The sequence below is a fragment of the Balaenoptera borealis genome (assembly GCF_965194805.1).
Source record: "Balaenoptera borealis genome assembly, chromosome: 7".
Lineage (NCBI taxonomy): Eukaryota > Metazoa > Chordata > Mammalia > Artiodactyla > Balaenopteridae > Balaenoptera > Balaenoptera borealis.
Genome location: NC_138864.1, coordinates 93,258,595 through 93,273,580, shown reverse-complemented (window position 1 = coordinate 93,273,580; position 14,986 = coordinate 93,258,595). Strand labels below are relative to the sequence as shown.

At 40.1% G+C, this 14,986-nt stretch overlaps 1 protein-coding gene across 3 annotated transcripts in view; it reads left to right on the top strand.

Moving 5' to 3' along the window:
* Nucleotides 1-1,846: 1,846 nt before the first annotated feature.
* Nucleotides 1,847-14,986, top strand: part of TMEM168 (transmembrane protein 168) — a 63,168-nt gene continuing 50,028 nt past the window's right edge. Inside the window, exons 1-3 of one of the 3 annotated variants that reach the window (XM_082400053.1) lie at nucleotides 1,847-3,720; nucleotides 4,983-5,100; nucleotides 8,254-9,507. In XM_082400053.1, coding sequence (XP_082256179.1) covers nucleotides 8,380-9,507 — 1,128 coding nt within the window. In that variant the 5' untranslated portion in view covers nucleotides 1,847-3,720; nucleotides 4,983-5,100; nucleotides 8,254-8,379. The remainder of the gene's footprint in view (nucleotides 3,721-4,982; nucleotides 5,101-8,253; nucleotides 9,508-14,986) is intronic. The other 2 variants (XM_082400052.1, XM_082400054.1) reach the window with 2 other exon arrangements.

The window sequence follows — 14,986 nt, the reverse complement described above, 5'->3', positions numbered from 1 at the left end:
CAGCAGACATACCACATTTATGCAAGGACAGAAGTGCCTGTACAATATTCTAACCAGCCACATATCCTGACCACCAGTTATTTCCACAATGAAAAATTCTAATCTTTTATGCTAATTAATATACCTCTAGTGCAGATTTACATAGTGATATTGGAAGCACTTGTGCATCCAACTTTGTAGTGAAGGTTCCTGATTAGGCTTTCAAATGCTAATTACCTACCCTGGAGCGTGCAGATTGAAGTTAACTCTCAAACACATACACGGCTCACTGAAGTATTCTAAAGTATATTGACAAAGATAACAAGCATCAAAAATGGTTGCAAGGTCACAAGGCAAAGGATCATGTTTGAGGAAGATGAAAAGCTCTGTTTTAATGAGGGGTCTTAGTCCTAAGGAACAGAAAATAGCTGTGGCTGATTTATACAGGAAAGAAATTTATTAGAGGATATTGGGTAGCTCAGAGAATTGCTGGAGCGCGAGGCTTGAACTTGCATGGCCAGAGACTACAATCAATAATAAAAGACCACAGAACTGATGAGAGAAAGCTCTGGAGTTGCCGTCACCATGCACAGGCACCTTGAATCAATGACACTGCTAATACTGGATGTCACGACTAGAACCACTCTCACTACTGCGCCAGGAGCTTACCTTGCTGCATTCCTGCAGTTATCCAGGGAGCACAGCTTTCTGTGCCTGCTTTTTTGAGTCAATAGCTTCCAGCTGGTGCTCATGATTGGTTGAATAAGTACTTGGCATTTCAGTTTCAGCTACTAGACTCGTAAGGTTGAGGGGTGTGAGTGAAAAATGTTGGCTGCCATGTCAGTAAACGAAGAATGTTGCAGCCATCAAATTACAGGTCCCTCCCCACCCTCCGAAGGTGAGCCCTGAGGAGACTCAGGATGGGAAAATACAGGATACTGGCCCAAGGTAGCTGATGTACATATCAAAGAAATGATTTCAGTAAGCCCAGACTATTGCATCTTCCCATACATAGAAAAGTGTTAAATTCATTAACTTGAAATGTCTGGTTTTCTGTAATTAACACTAATCTTTTGAAATTCCGATTACTTGGTCTTTGTTGCGAAAACTCCTATATATTGAGGCTCCTCCCTCACCTCTTTGGAGCAGTCTCTCAGAGCAATCTGAGACTGTGTCCTGGGCTTAAGTCCTCTGTTTTGTCTGCCAAACAAAACATAATTCTCAACTTTTAGGTTGTGCATTTTTTTCAGTCAACAGGGGAGAATTCCCCACACACTGAAACAGGGTTCAGGTGGTGGGAATCCATTAAAGGCAAGTTGAATTAGAAGTGAGGACAATATATTCAAGTAGAAACATCTAGCAGGTAGTTGGAAATGTGACACTGTATTCCCCAGAGAGACAGAGTTACAGATTTGGGAGCTGGGTACTGATTGAATTTAGAGTTAGACAGGAGTCTGGAGAGAATCAAACACAAAATTTTCATTTACAAATGAGGAATCTGAGTCTGAGGGTGCTTCATCACTTATGGACGTGCTGTCCACTCCAACCCCTCACCATCTATGAAATGAAAATGAAGAAATTCATACTCTGTTAGGGGAAATAGGACAAGAATATAGAAGACACTAATAGAAAATAAGTGGGAGGAGAGGACCTACTCTGTTCTATTATTTCATTTAACAAATATTTAAGTACCAACTATATATCAGGCACCACGTAGGCCTATTTAATGGTGAGCAAAACTGGACATGTCACTGCATTTGAGGAAATGGAAGCAGGCTAGGGTGCAGAGTTGGGGGAGTGTGGTGGTGAAATCGTGCAATTCAGATTGGGACTTGAACCCAGCCAGAACCCAGATTGGGACTTGAACCCATGGTCTTTTAATTGAGATCACACACCTGGTCTCAGGACTTAAAGAAGCTCAGGTTCTTGATGTCTCCTTGCAGAAAGAATTCAGTGAGAGACAAAGTGATAGGTAAGAAGTGGATTTATTTAGAGAGAAACACTCCACAGACAGAGTGTGGGCCATCTCAGAAGGCGAGAAGCCCTGAAATATGGGGTGGTTAGTTGTTATGGGCTGGGTAATTTCAAAGGCTAATTAATGGGAGAATTATTCCAGTTATTTTGGGGAAGGGGTGGAGATTTCCAGGAATTGGGCCATGGCTCACTTTTTGACCTTTTATGGTTGACCTTAGAACTGTCATGGAACCTGTGGGTGTGTCATTTAGCCCGCTAATGTATTACAATGAGCGTATAATGAGGCTCAAGGTCCACTGGAAGTCAAATCTTCCGCCATCTTGGACCTAGTTGGTTCTAACCAGTTTTTGTCATGTCCTATGGCTATGTCATTCTTTTAAAGGTTGTGCCCTGCCCCCCTTTCCTACTGTTTCAGTTGGAGGTCAAGCTGCTGTATAGTCTGTTGTTGCGCTTTATCCCAAAGGGGATAAACCATGTAAACGTTTTAAGGTAATTTTTACATACATCATCTCATTTAATCCCTACAGCAACCCTGTAAGGTAGGTATTATTAGCATTCTACTTACATATGAGGGAACTGGGGTTCATAGAGACTGACCTTGCTAAGTGCTATGAACAGTAGAAAATGATGGTAGGGACAGAAGGCTGGCAGGCAGGAAGGGCTTCTTGGAGAGGGAGGGGGGATTCATACTTTTTGAGGGCCTACCTTATGATGCCAGAAAAAAAAAAATGTTTTACTGAATATTCACAACATAGAAGGAAGGTTTCCTTCCTTTGCAAGGAAGGTTTTGTTACCATTTCTTAGATGGAGAAACCTAGGTGGCACATAGGAAGGGGAGAAACCAGAATTCAAACCCCAAAATCATCAGCTCCACAGCTGTTGTGAAACGCTGCCGAGTAATAACCCCTTATGTTTATTCAGTGCGTTCAGATACAAAGAAGAATTAGCCCTGGAATGTGAAGGACCCTCAGGATGCGGGGCCGGTGAACGTGTAAGGGACGGGGGGAGAGGGGTAATGGAATGGGTCAGGACTGCGGGAGCTTAGCGTTGTCGGCGGAGTAAAGACCCAGGCGGTTTATGAAAGGGAGTCTTAATTAGAAAAGGAGGCGAGAAGGGCTTTAAAGGCGAGCCTAAGGAGCTTGAGCTTTTAGCTGGTCAGTGGACACAAAGCTATATATTATGCGATAGGTATTAAGGAGCAGCAACGCCTCCTGCAGTATTTACTGTCCTTGTGTGGCCGGCCGGCCCGGCCGCTTTGCCCCAGTCTCGGTCAAGCCCGAGGTGGCGGCCTAGAGGCTTAATGGTCAAGGTCGGCCTGATCCTTCGTGGTCTTCCAGCTCCCTGTTCGCCGCCCATTCCAGGTCCAGGAAGGCGACAGCTTGTGCCCCAGGTGGGGCCGTTTGCGCTCGCGCAGCGCCGATCGCACCTGGGCCCGCGGCGGCTCGTAGGGTTTGGGCGGGGAGGGGGGCAGGGCCTGGGCCGGCTCTTAGGGAGGAAGCGCGTCGTGCGGCTTGACCCCGGCGGCGTTCCGTACCGTCGCGGATCCGGCGGCGGGAATATGGCGGCCGTGGCCGCGCCAGTAACGGAGAAAGTTTCCGACGAGACTGGCCTGTGCTAGAGCGTGCGGCCTCTGGCCCTCGACTCCCCTGGCGTCCCGCTTCCCCGCTCCGAGTCGCAGGCTCAGCCGCAAGGGCCCTCCCTTTACCGTGCTGGCCCCAGCGCCGACTCCGAGGGTTGAGAGAGCGTTGGTGGCAGCGGCCGAGTCAGGTAGGTGGGCCAGGGGGTCACTGGCGAGGCGGTGAGACGTGGGCACAGTCACCGCCCAGGGCTCAGAGTGGTGCGGGCCCCAAGCTCCGCCCAGCCGGCCTCCCGGGGCGGGGGTAGGGATACCTGCCCGGAGAGAAGTTGATGGTGTGGGGTGAAGGATGGAAGGCGGGGCGCCTCTCCGTATCCCCCAGCAGTTCCCCACTCGGCTGGGTGCCCGGTTATGGTAGACAACAGCGAGGCTTCTTCTTGGGCCTCCCACATCTTGCCAGGAGGAGGCAGAATGGAAGAAGAATTGTTATTGCTGCCCTATTGCTGAGGGATTTAGTATTCGAGGTGCCATTCTCCTTGTATGAGATGGGTCCAAAGAGTTATTATCATGAATTCACAGAACCGAAGCACTGGAATTCCCCGACCCTGGGTGCTCAGTATGTTCTTTCAGCTTTTGACACTTCCCCTAGATGGGACGGAAATAACTTCTGAGTCAAAAGACGTTGCACGTGATATAGTGTGTCTTGGATTCCCTAGAGGTAGGACATGAAAAAGAACTTGTTGATTTGGAGGAATTTGGATGAATTAAGTGAAGGTTGGCATAAAGCCGAGAGAGAAGCAAACCAATTAGACAACTTGTTTACTCTTTGTATATTAATACGTGTCCTATGACTGATTGGCATTGTTGTTAAATATAGTTATTTCTGCATCAGTCTTTATTTCTTCAACAAGTATGTGTTGAATACCTACTTGGTGCCGAACTTTCTGCTAAACAGAAAGTACTTTCTGCGAAACAGTATTGTCTTCAATACTGGTGTACAGTATTGAAGACAAACTTTCAGAGACCTTGTGATCTAATGGGGAATGCAGATTTTAAACAGTTGATGATCAATATTTTGCTGTTACAGAGGAAGTACGTGGATCATATAAATGAGTCAAGGTGATTGCCCTAAGAAAATCATTTAAGCTGAGGCGTAAAGAGTAAAGAATAGGAGTGAGCCAGGTGTGAGGACTGGGATGGGGCCAAGAGGAGGGAAAGGAGTGCACCTGCAGAGGGAATAGCATTAGTACAGTTCAGAACTGAAAGGTCTGCATGGCTAGAATACAAGTTCAAGGGGAAGAATGGTAAGAGATGAGGCAGGAGAGTTATGCACATCCAGTGAAGAGAGTGTTATAAGGCATTTTAAGGAGTTTAGACTTTGTTGCTTAGAGTGATGGGAAGCCGCTGGGGGCCTTTACTTAACAGAATGATGTGACAAATTTTGGCTTTAAAGAAGATACTTCTTGGAGAAGGGCAAGAGTGGATGCAAGGAGACATTCAACCATGAGATGATGGTGGCCAGAACTGGGATTGTAACCTTGAGGAAGAAAAGGAGTAGAAACATCTAAGAGGTGTGCAGGAAGAAGAGTGGAGAAGACTTGGTGACGATTACATACAGGTGGTGAAGGAGAAGAGGGTTTAGAGTAGTATATAGGATTTTATAAAACAGACTCTGGCAGTTGTTAGTTAACTTTTCTAGTATTCAGATTGACTCTTCTGTGCTCTTTTTTTTTTTTTTGGCGTATGTTAATTTTTTTAAAAAAATTAATTAATTAATTTATTTTTGGCTGTGTTGGGTCTTCGTTTCTGTGTGAGGGCTTTCTCTAGTTGCAGCAGGCGGGGGCCACTCTTCATCGCGTTGCCCGGGCCTCTCACTATCGTGGCCTCTCTTGTTGCGGAGCACAGGCTCCAGACGCGCAGGCTCAGTAGTTGTGGCTCATGGGCCTAGTTGCTCCACGGCATGTGGGATCTTCCCAGGCCAGGGCTCGAACCCGGGTCCCCTGCATTAGCAGGCAGATTCTCAACCACTGCGCCACCAGGGAAGCCCCCTGTGCTCCTTTTTTATCTGCCTCTCAAGTAATTTCCCACTGAATCATTAGTGATGGCAGCCCCACTGAAAGGATTGCAGTGCTTTGTTGTTTTACTCTGATTCAGGCTGTTTGTCTTTTGAAGAAGGTCGGAATGGGGAAAGACTTTTGTAAATTAGCTATTTAAAGATAATATTCTGTCATGTTGGTTTTGGCCTATAACAGGGTGGCTGCATATATTCCATGCTATGAATGTGCTGTACTTTATTATTTACGTGTTTTCCTTTACCTTTTTCTAAGCTTTTTCCTCAGTGCAGAACCGAGCTAGTGCTTTTATTTCTGTCAGGTAGGTTAATATATATGTGTTTAATTGTATAGTGAGAGAAGAGCCTAGGCTTGGGATTGAACATCCAAAGGATAGATTCAGAATGAAGACCCTGCAAGGAGACAGAGAGGAGAGATCAATGAGTTAGGAAGAAAATCTGGAGACTGGTCTTTGGAAGCTAAAGGAAGGGCAGGTTTCAGAAGGTGAAAGGAGTCAAAAACGTCAAAGGTTGTTTGAAGAATGTGCAAGATAATGAGTGAAAAGTACCTATGGGATTTAGGAATTTGCAGGTTATATTAGAACTTGGCAGATCAGTTTGTTGTTGTGTGGTGGAAACCACGGTTTAGTTGGTGTGAGAAGTAAAGCAGTCAAATATTGGCTGTCAAGAGGACCAAAGATTGAACTTGGAAGAAGAGATGAGGATTAGTGAGGATTGTTTTAGTTTTGTTTGTTGTTTCTGTTTCTGTATTTTTTTTTTTGGTATCATTTTTTAAAAAGAGCTTTGCAAATGGTTAAGTGCCAATGGATAAGAGAAGAGTTGGAGTTTAACGAGAGAGGAGAGAGTGTGAAGTTCTGGAAGAGGCAGAGGGGAAGAGATACGTGTGTGGCTAAAAGATGTAGCCTTAGATAGGGAAGGGACAGCCTTCTTTTCTTGAATCAGGAAATGTAGATAGAGGTGAGTTTGTGGTGTTGGAAACTCAAGTGAGCTCCCTTCTGATGACTTCATTGGAGGCAAAGGCATCTGGTGAGAATTTGGCAGGAAGTGGATGTCAGAGATTTGAGGATAGGGAAAAGAGGTTTGCATAATCACAGAGAATGAGAGTGTATTGACCAGAGAAACACAGAAGTATGTCTCATGAGTTGAGTGGCAACCCTTTAGTCTGGTGTGTGATTTTTTTTTTTCCTCCAACAGTGTTCCGTCTTCTGAGCCCAGACTGTACCATCGACCTTTTGAGGACATATCTTCCAACATATTCGTTGAATGATTATATAACACATAGAAGTAATGTTTTAAAAAATGCAATGCACTCTAGATACTATCAGTTTCTTAAGTAAAAAGATAAAACCTAAATATACCAAGGAAGATATTTTCTTTAGTGGTGTGTGGTTTCTTAAGAAATGATTGAATGAAAATGTAATTGAGGAAAAATAAGCATTCTTAGTTAATTAAATAAACTTAGCTGTAAAAAATATACATGTTGAACATGTAAATTAGTAATAATACTTGGAACCTCCCAGAGACCCTAAAGCTGTCACCCAGTGACATTCTTTTCCAGCCAAATGGGTAATTAAGAGTTAATTCCAAGTTATCTCATATTTCTCTTGGGTCTTTCTTTTAGTGTCCTGCTATTAGAAAGTATAAATAAGCTTATCACAAACTAGTTACTTTTTGAGTTTTTATTGATTGAGTTCTCTATGGATATTCAGTGTGACCATGAGCCATTGCATGGATCATTTCTTCTGAAATAGCATACTAGAAAATTTGAAGAATTATGTAGTAGATAGTTAAATCATTTTTTGACTACATCATGTTTGAAGTGCAACTTGAAGGGGCACTTAAGATTGAAATAATTATCTGGGTCCTTTAACAAATAATTGTTGTGGTAACTTTTTAAAAGTAAAATTATAGTTTTTAAAATTTACCTTACAATAAATATTGGTTAGCATTCCAACTTTACAGTTTTGACTAGAAAGGTCCAGAATTGGTTTGCTACAAAGATTGTAGGTTTGATAATCAAAGTAATTTAGTAGAGGAAAAAGTACAGGGAGAATTATGGATCAACTTTAGTGACTGAGTAACTTTAATACAGTTAAACTTCTAATAAGTTTATTAGTTAAACACTATTAAACTAAGATTTCATCTCATTTTAGAGGTGACTGGTAAAAAGATGTAGATGATTTTAGGCAGGTAGTAATGGTTGCTATTATTGGATACTGATGCTTTTCAAGTTAGAGGTAATGATGAGGTCCCTTGTTTCATTTAAGAGTTGAGTAGCTTTCCATTGTGCCAGACGCATCTGCTACATCTAAGTTGAATATCTCATCTTTGCATGTTGTTGAAAAACCAGATATCGGAGTAAAAATGAATTAGGTGAATTCCTCACCATCTCTGGAAAACAGTTTCATTGATGGTGACTTAGTCATACAATCCTAGCATAGGATGAGTAGAAAAAAATCTCCATTTTTGTTTGGATAAACTGCAGAGGTTTTTAGCCAGAGACAATTACCATTAAGATACATGCAAGTCACATTTTAAGCTGGGTTTCAGAACAAACTTTATTTCTCACTTATTTGTTATTTTGTATAAGGAAGATACATGTGAAAGGCAAATTACATAAAATTAACAACGAAATATTTTTTCTTCTTTTTAGATCACTACAAACAAATTCTACCAGAGAAAATGCTGAAATAGGAGTTACAGAAACATTGGATTTGCTGGATGAAATACAAGCAGTTAATTTTTGTAACGTGGGGAGAAAGCCCAGATTGACAGATTAATGTGTAAATCACTGCGTTATTGCTTTAGTCATTGTCTCTATTTAGCAATGACAAGACTGGAAGAAGTAAACAGAGAAGTGAACATGCATTCTTCAGTGCGTTATCTTGGCTATTTAGCCAGAATTAATCTACTGGTTGCTATATGCTTAGGTCTTTATGTAAGATGGGAAAAAACAGCAAATTCCTTAATTTTGGTAATTTTTATTCTTGGTCTTTTTGTTCTTGGAATTGCCAGCATACTCTATTATTATTTTTCAATGGAAGCAGCAAGTTTAAGTCTATCCAATCTTTGGTTTGGATTCTTGCTTGGCCTCCTGTGTTTTCTTGATAATTCATCCTTTAAAAATGATGTGAAAGAAGAATCAACCAAATATTTGCTTCTGACTTCCATAGTATTAAGGATACTATGCTCTTTGGTGGAGAGAATTTCTGGTTATGTCCGTCATCGACCCACCTTACTAACCACAGTTGAATTTCTGGAACTTGTTGGATTTGCCATTGCCAGCACAACTATGTTGGTAGAAAAGTCTCTGAGTGTCATTTTACTTGTTGTAGCTTTGGCCATGCTGATTATTGACTTGAGAATGAAGTCTTTTCTAGCTATTCCAAACTTAGTTATTTTTGCAGTCTTGCTGTTTTTCTCCGCATTGGAAACTCCCCAAAATCCAGTTGCTTTTGCATGTTTTTTTATTTGCCTGATAACTGATCCTTTCCTTGACATTTATTTTAGTGGACTTTCAGTGACTGAAAGGTGGAAACCCTATTTGTACCGTGGAAGAATTTGCAGAAGACTTTCTGTTGTTTTCACTGGGATGATTGAGCTTACATTTTTCATTCTTTCAGCATTTAAACTTAGAGACACTCATCTCTGGTATTTTGTAATACCAGGCTTTTCCATTTTTGGAATATTCTGGATGATTTGCCATATTATTTTTCTTTTAACTCTTTGGGGATTCCATTCCAAATTAAATGACTGCCATAAAGTATATTTTACTCACAGGGTAGATAACAATAACCTAGATAGAATCATGGCATCCAAAGGGATGCGCCACTTTTGTTTAATTTCAGAGCAGTTAGTTTTTTTTAGTCTTCTTGCAACAGCAATTTTGGGAGCAGTTTCCTGGCAGGTAAGCTTACAGTTTGTTTATTACGTCAGTGCCTACGATATGTGATTAAATGCTTGCTTCAAGAGTTGAATTATTAGAATTGAAAGATCAGGTTCCTGATTTCAGAAGTAGATGGCGGGGCACTTACTTAATTTTGTTCCTGGAATTGAAGTACTGAATGAATATTGACAGGATAATTTCATTTGCTTTCTAGCAAGAGGAACCAAAATATTAGGAATACTCAGCATGTGACATGCCTCCTACCTTCTGATTGTTCATTAATGAAACACTCATGGATTAAAGATCCTTAGAATATTAACATTTGAAGGGTGCTTAGAGATTGTTCTTTAATTTTTTCACTTTACACATGAGGAAACTGAAAGCCAGAAAACATATCCAGAGTCACTGGTACTAGCCAGAACTAGGTTACCTAGCTTCTGTCTAGTCCATTGGTCTCCTCACTACATTTCTTTTATATAGTCATTTCCCTAAGATTTTATGTAAAAGGTGATTAGTTATATAATAACATATCAGATTCTTAATTACAGATTAGAGCCTCTCCTAAGAAAGAAAAAACTAGTTTTACAATATATTTGCTGCCCACAATATGTTTTTTTTTTTTTTAAAAAAAAGGTCTTTTGTAGACAAAGACATTCAAACTATATGGCTAGAGTTTATATCTGTAGTTTATATCAGTCTTCCATTCTCTGAACATTTATTGACTGTACTGTATATCAGGTACTGTACTGGTGCTGAAGATCTCGAGATGAGTAAAAAATGTCTCTGTCATTAAAGAAGGCACAATCTCTAATGGGAGGCGGAAGAGGCAAGGCACGTAAACCAATAATTATTATTACAGTGTGACAAATACTATAATTTGGGTACATCAGGTTGTGATGTAGGGCAAAAATGAAGGTGAATTTTGCTTGGTGCAGTTCTCTGCTTTGCACCAGTTGCAGCAGAGTGATTTGTCGATGTGAGTGTCTGAAGAGGAGATGTGGAGACTTGCCTGGGAATGGTACATTTTAGTCATTGTGGGCTAGGGCATGGAGCCTGTGTGGGAGTCAACAAGATGATTTAAAAAAAAAACATCATGGGTGTTGCCTGAGGATATCTTACTCTATTTGCCAGTGCTAGGGACTATCAGAACGATGATGATGGATGAGAACTCTACCAAGAGTTCTACTTCCTCTTCCTCTCTTCTCTCCTTCCTGTTAGCTCCTTTCCCAGCCCGACTTTTTTTCATTTCCAAATCAGCCTCATTCATGCTTGACACCTTTCTGATCATCAAATCCTGAAGCCAAATATTTTGTAAGTCACCAAATTTTTGTTTTCTCATACAAGTGGTCTTAAACATGGTGTGTGTACTACTGGAGATACACAGAAGCTTTCCAATGAGTCTGTCAACAAAGATAATTTTAAGACAGTTTCCAGATTCTCACCTTCCAGTCAACTCTTAAAGTTTATCTACTTGAGAATGGCCCTTAATGTAGGTGTGGAGTGGTATCTTATTGTGATTTTAATTTGCATGTCTCTAATGACTAATGATGTTGAGCATCTTTTAATGTGTGTATTAGTCATTCACTTACCTTTGCTGAAGTATCTATTCATATCTTTTTTTGATCTACATTGGGTTGTCTTCTTATGATTGAATTTTTTTTAACATCTTTATTGGAGTATAATTGCTTTACAATGGTGTCTTAGTTTCTGCTGTATAACGAAGTGAATCAGCTATACATATACATATAGCCCCATATCTCCTCCCTCTTGCGTCTCCCTCCCACCCTGCCTATCCCACCCCTCTAGGTGGTCACAAAGCACCCAGCTGATCTCCCTGTGCAATGCAGCTGCTTCCCACTATCTATTTTACATTTGGTAGTGTATATATGTCAGTGCTACTCTCTCACTTCGCCTCAGCTTACTCTTCCCCCTCCCTGTGTCCTCAAGTCCATTCTCTACGTCTGCGTCTTTATTGCTGTCCTGTTCCTACGTTCATCAGAACCTTTTTTTTTTTTTTCTTAGATTCCATATATATGTGTTAACATACAGTATTTGCTTTTCTCTTTCTGACTTACTTCACTCTGTGTGACAGACTCTAGGTCCATCCACCTCACTACAAATAACTCAATTTCATTTCTTTTTATGGCTGAGTAATATTCCATTGTATTTATGTGCCACATCTTCTTTATCCATTCATCTGTCGATGGACACTTAGGTTGCTTCCATGTCCTGGCTATTGTAAATAGAGTTGCAATGAACATTGTGGTACATGACTCTTTCTTAATTATGCTTTTCTCAGGGTATATGCCCAGTAGTGGGTTGTATGGTAGTCCTATTTTTAGTTTTTTAAGGAACCTCAATACTGTTCTCCATAGTGGCTGTATCAATTTACATTCCACCAACAGTGCAAGAGGGTTCCCGTTTCTCCACACCCTCTCCAGCATTTGTTGTTTGTAGATTTTTTAATGATGGCCATTCTGACTGGTGTGAGGTGATACCTCATTGTAGTTTTGATTTGCATTTCTCTAATGATTAGTGATGTAGAACATCCTTTCATGTGTTTGTTGGCAATCTGTATATCTTCTTTGGAGAAATGTCTATTTAGATCTTGTGCCCATTTTTGGATTGGGTTGTCTGTTTTTTTGATATTGAGCTGCATGAGCTGCTTGTACATTTTGGAGGTTAATCCTTTGTCAGTTGCTTTGTTTGCAAATATTTTCTCCCATTCTGAGGGTTGTCTTTGCGTCTTGTTTATGTTTTACTTTGCTGTGCAAAAGCTTTTAAGTTTCATTAGATCCCATTTGTTTTTGTTTTTATTTCCATTTGTCTAGGAGGTGGGTCAAAAAGGATCTGGCTGTGATTGATGTCATAGAGTGTTCTGCCTATGTTTTCCTCCAAGAGTTTTATAGTGTCTGGCCTTACATTTAGGTGATTAATCCATTTTGAGTTTATTTTTGTGTATGGTGTCAGGGAGTGTTCTCATTTCATTGTTTTACATGTAGCTGTCCAGTTTTCCCCACACCACTTACTGAAGAGGCTGTCTTTTCTTCATTGTATATTCTTGCCTCCTTTATCAAAGATAAGGTGACCATATGTGCGTGAGTTTATCTCTGGGCTTTCTATCTTGTTCCATTGATCTATATTTCTGTTTTTGTGCCAGTACCATACTGTCTTGGTTACTGTAGCTTTGTAGTGTAGTCTGAAGTCAGGGAGCCTGATTCCTCCAGCTCCGTTTTTCTTTCTCAAGATTGCTTTGGCTATTCGGGGTCTTTTGTGTTTCCATACAAATTGTGAAAGTTTTTGTTCTAGGTCTGTGAAAAATGCCATTGGTAGTTTGATAGGGATTGCATTGAATCTGTAGATTGCTTTGGGTAGTAGAGTCATTTTCACAATGTTGATTCGTCCAATCCAAGAACATGGTCTATCTCTCTATCTGTTTGTATCATCTTTAATTTCTTTCATCAGTGTCTTATAGTTTTCTGCATACAGATCTTTTGTCTCCTTAGGTAGGTTTATTCCTAGGTATTTTATTCTTTTTGTTGCAGTGGTAAATGGGAGTGTTTCCTTAATTTCTCTTTCAGATTTTTCATCATTAGTATATAGGAATGCAAGAGATTTCTGTGCGTTGATTTTGTATCCTGCTGCTTTACCAGATTCATTGATTAGCTCTAGTAGTTTTCTGGTAGCATCTTTAGGATTCTCTGTGTATAGTATCATGTCATCTGCATACAGTGACAGCTTTACTTCTTCTTTTCCGATTTGGATTCCTTTTATTTCTTTTTCTTCTCTGATTGCTGTGGCTAAAACTTCCAAAACAATGTTGAACAATAGTGGTGAGAGTGGGCAACCTTGTCTTGTTCCTGATCTTAGTGGAGATGGTTTCAGTTTTTCACCATTGAGGAAGATGTTGGCTGTGGGTTCATCATATATGGCTTTTATTATGTTGAGGTAAGTTCCCTCTATGCCTACTTTCTGGAGAGTTTTTATCGTAAATGGTGTTGAATTTTGTCAAAAGCTTTTTCTGCATCTATTGAGATTATCATATGGTTTTTATCCTTCAGTTTCTTAATATGGTGTATCACATTGATTGATTCACATATATTGAAGAATCCTTGCATTCCTGGGATAAACCCCACTTGATCATGGTGTATGATCCTTTTAATGTGCTGTTGGATTCTGTTTGCTAATATTTTGTTGAGGATTTTTGCATCTATGTTCATCAGTGATATTGGCCTGTAGTTTTCTTTTTCTGTGACATCTTTGTCTGGTTTTGGTATCAGGGTGATGGTGACCTCGTAGAATGAGTTTGGGAGTGTTCCTCCCTCTGATATATTTTGGAAGAGTTTGAGGAGGATAGGTGTTAGCTCTTCTCTAAATGTTTGATAGAATTCGCCTGTGAAGCCATCTGGTCCTGGGCTTTTGTTTGTGGGAAGATTTTTAATCACAGCCTCAATTTCAGGGCTTGTGATTGGTCTGTTTATATTTTCTATTTCTTCCTGGTTCAGTCTCAGAAGGTTGTGCTTTTCTAAGAATTTGTCCATTTCTTCCAGGTTGTTCATTTTATTGGCATATAGTTGCTTGTAGTAATCTCTCATGATCCTGTGTATTTTTGCGGTGTCAGTTGTTAGTTCTCCTTTTTCATTTCTAATTCTGTTGATTTGAGTCTTTTCCCTTTTTTTCTTGATGAGTTTGGCTAATGGTTTATCAGTTTTGTTTATCTTCTCAAAGAACCAGCTTTTAGTTTTATTGATCTTTGCTATCCTTCATTTCTTTTTCATTTATTTCTCATCTGATCTTTATGATTTCTTCCCTTCTGATAACTTTGGGTGTTTTTTTGTTCTTCTTTCTCTAATTGCTTTAGGTGTAAGGTTAGCTTGTTTATTTGAGATGTTTCTTGTTTCTTGAGGTAGGATTGTATTGCTATAAACTTCCCTCTTAGAACTGCTTTTGCTGCATCCTATAGGTTTTGGGTTGTCGTGTCTACATTGTCATTTGTTTCTAGGTACTTTTGGATTTCCTCTTTGATTTCTTCAGTGATCTCTTGGTTATTAAGTAACGTATTGTTTAGCCTCCATGTGTTTGTATGTTTTAAAGATTTTTTCCTGTAATTGATATCTAGTCTCGTAGTGTTGTGGTCAGAAAAGTTACTTCATATGATTTCAATTTTCTTAAATTTACCAAGGCGTGATTTGTGACCCAAGATATGATCTATCCTGGAGAATGTTCCATGAGCACTTGAGAAGAAAGTGTGTTCTGTTGTTTTTGAATGGAATGTCCTATACATATCAATTAAGTTCATCTTGTTTAATGTATCATTTAAAGCATGTGTTTCCTTATTTATTTTCATTTTGGATGATCTGTCTGTTGGTGAAAGTGGGATGTTAAAGTCCCCTACTATGATTGTGTTCCTGTCAATTTCCCCTTTTATGGCCGTTAGCATTCACCTTAGGTATTGAGGTGCTCCTGTGTTGGGTGCATAAATATTTACAATTGTTATATC